We start from the raw sequence: 2857 nt of genomic DNA, 5'->3' as shown, positions 1-2857 counted from the left end.
TATGGACACCTGGTGCTAACAGCCCCCACTCCCACAGGTCTTGCGGTCAGCCATGCAGGAGGAAGCGAGTGGGGACCAAACTCGTGCCAGGCTAGGCACCCTACTCCACACGCCTGGGCTGCGCCTCCGAACCTTCATCTCCATGCTGTGCTGGTAGATGCCCTTCTACTCAAGACTACCAGCCATGGGGAAGCCTGGTCAGGACAGCGACCAGGCAGCCAGGGATGGACCACTGGTAGAGATGTCTCTAGGATGACCTTTAGCTCAGGGACCTTGCTTTCTATGGTCAGGATCCCAGAGACAAGCAAGGCCGTGTGGGCTGGTGGACAAGGATTGCAGGCCCAGGTACCTATGAGAGATTGAATGGGGAGGAACAGTGACGTTGGGAAAGCTGGAGAGGAGAATCGGACCTGAAGCTGGTCCATCAGACAGGCCGGTCCATCTTGTTTAGAGGCACCCAGCATACATGGCCCATTGCCCCACCAGGCAAAGCTCAAATCCACAGAGACTGTAGGGAAGAACTGTTCCATGGACTCGAGAGCCAATGACATAGCAACCCAAATGGAGTGCCAAGCAGAGAGCGGGGGAAATACCCAGATTCTCTCCTTGGCTACTCCCTGGGTACCACCAGCCCTTCTCTCCCAGTGTCCAAGGTGGGCCTCGACAAGGCCAGCGGGGCAAGCGGAAGAACAGCCACCCCAGGCTGACTCACTGACCCTCACTTCTAGGTTTGCCTTTGGCTTCACCTTCTACGGCCTGGCCCTCAACCTGCAGGGCTTAGGAAGCAATATCTTCCTGCTCCAAGTGCTCGTCGGGGTTGTGGACTTCCCAGTGAAGATAGGCAGCCTGCTGCTGCTCGACCGCCTGGGCCGACGTCTCTGCCAGGCCAGCTCCCTGGTGCTGCCAGGACTCAGCATCCTGGCCAACATACTGGTGCCCCACGGTGAGCTGCGGGTGAGGAAGAGGAAGCAAAACTGTGCTGAGACTCTCCTGCCTCCCCTGGGCGGGGCGGGGAGCATGGAAACAGAATAGATGGTGAGGGACCACAGCAGAGGACACTTGGGAGAGAGGCTGTTGGGGTATGGAGGAGAGTGGCAGGGGTTGAACAGTGATGGACGTTAGCATGGTAGGGGCAGTCAGGAAAGCTAACCCAGAACTCGGTAATAGATTAGGGAGGGAGAGGAAGGGAGGCAAGGAAGACTCCTGGGGTCTGGTTCTGAGGGGCTAGAAGGTGGGGAGATTGGGGACACTGGAAGGATGACTCAGTGACATTTGGCAAAGGACAGTGAACAGTCGGGGGGGGGGGGAATACAGGATGCCAGACTCTGATACCACCACTGTTCACAGAGATGGGGGTCCTTCGTTCGTCCCTGGCTGTGCTGGGGCTGGGGTCCCTGGGGGCTGCCTTCACCTGTGCCACCATCTTGAGCAGTGAACTCTTCCCCACTGTGCTCAGGTGAGGCTGTCATTGGCTCAAGGAAAGAGCATTATAGCTAGAGGGGTCCCCATGGGTTTCCCTTCCACATGGTCTCAGGGCTCCCCAGTTAAGCCTCCACACTGCCTGGCCCACTGGGCCTCCCTGGACCTAGTGGAGTTGGGCCTGGTCAAAGGTCAAGACCCAGGGCAGGAAAAGTGTGACTCATAGGCAAATGTACCCCCACAGGATGACAGCAGTGGGCCTGGGCCAGGTCGCAGCCCGAGGGGGAGCCATCCTAGGCCCTCTGGTGCCACTGCTCGGTGTCTACGGCCCCTGGCTGCCTCTGCTGGTCTACGGCGTGGTGTCAGTGCTAAGTGGCCTAGCTGCCCTGCTGCTGCCTGAGACCAAGAACTTGCCACTGCCCGATACCATTCAAGACATCCAGAAACAGTGAGTGGACCAGCCGGAGACCACCTCTTCATTCCCTCCCTTCCTCCCTCCCTCCCCCAGGCTGACAGGTGGACTCTACCCCTCTCCCTTCACCCCACCATGTGGAGGAACAAATGGCCCAGCCACCCTCGCGAGGCTGTAAAAAGAGAGAGTGCTAGCGAGTGAGCTGGCTTTTGTCGGGGAGAGGTCCTAGGGTGTGGTAGGTGTTGCTGGGGCCACTAAAGCCATGGGTGATTGACAAGGCTATCCCCCACCACCTACCCCATCCTGATACACTCAGTAAGCTCAGACCTGAGCCCCACGCAGGATGTTCAGTCATCAGCATGAACATGGACCAAGGGTCAGGGGTCACTCTGCTCCTTAGTCACAGTTCCCTGTCTGTCCTGAACAGGTCAGTGAAGAAGGTGACACATGACAGAGCAGGCCAGTCCATCCTGAGGTCTACATGGCTGTAGCCTCCTGTAGAGTCTGTGATTGGACTGGAGGAGGACCATGATGGCAGCAACGAGACGGGAGAAGCAATGGGCAGAGCTGGCAATGGCGGGTGAAGGCGCTGCCTCCAAGCCGAACCATAAGAATTCCATTCCTGGAACCCACATGGTGGGAGGAAAACTGACTCCACAGAGCTGTCTTCTGACTTCCACGCGGACAAAAGTCCCTCCCATCAATGATACACACAAATAAATAATTTATATAGAGAGAGAAAGAGAGAGAAAACAGGTGAATGAAAAGGAGGAAAAAGAAAGAGAAAAGGAAGAAGAAGAGAAGGAAGGAGGAAGAGGAGGAGAAAGAGGGAGCAGGACAAGGGGGTGGAGGGAAGAGGAGGAAGAAAAGATGGTTCTTCTATCCCCTGCAAACAGCCACGGGGAGCAAAGAGCTCCATTTCCAGGGGTCCCTTCAGAGGGCTGCCTTTCGGGGCCTCCCTCTAACAGATGGGGCAAAGGGCAGTCTGAATGATAGAAGGCTCCCCAAACACTACCGTTACCCTGA

The 2857-nt window shown here is 56.9% G+C and overlaps 1 protein-coding gene across 3 annotated transcripts in view; it reads left to right on the top strand.

The window, feature by feature from the left end:
• Slc22a12 (solute carrier family 22 member 12) overlaps positions 1 to 2557 on the top strand; it is a 7583-nt gene extending 5026 nt beyond the window's left edge. For all 3 annotated transcript variants that reach the window (XM_005351824.1, XM_005351823.1, XM_005351822.2), the window contains 5 exons: positions 38 to 153; positions 729 to 943; positions 1348 to 1456; positions 1664 to 1867; positions 2259 to 2557. In XM_005351824.1, coding sequence (XP_005351881.1) covers positions 38 to 153; positions 729 to 943; positions 1348 to 1456; positions 1664 to 1867; positions 2259 to 2322 — 708 coding nt within the window. In that variant the 3' untranslated portion in view covers positions 2323 to 2557. The remainder of the gene's footprint in view (positions 1 to 37; positions 154 to 728; positions 944 to 1347; positions 1457 to 1663; positions 1868 to 2258) is intronic.
• Positions 2558 to 2857: the final 300 nt, after the last annotated feature.

This window comes from Microtus ochrogaster, chromosome 8 (genome assembly GCF_000317375.1).
Source record: "Microtus ochrogaster isolate Prairie Vole_2 chromosome 8, MicOch1.0, whole genome shotgun sequence".
Lineage (NCBI taxonomy): Eukaryota > Metazoa > Chordata > Mammalia > Rodentia > Cricetidae > Microtus > Microtus ochrogaster.
The sequence above is the reverse complement of the archived record's forward strand: the minus strand, read 5'-3'. Positions and strand labels throughout refer to the sequence as shown.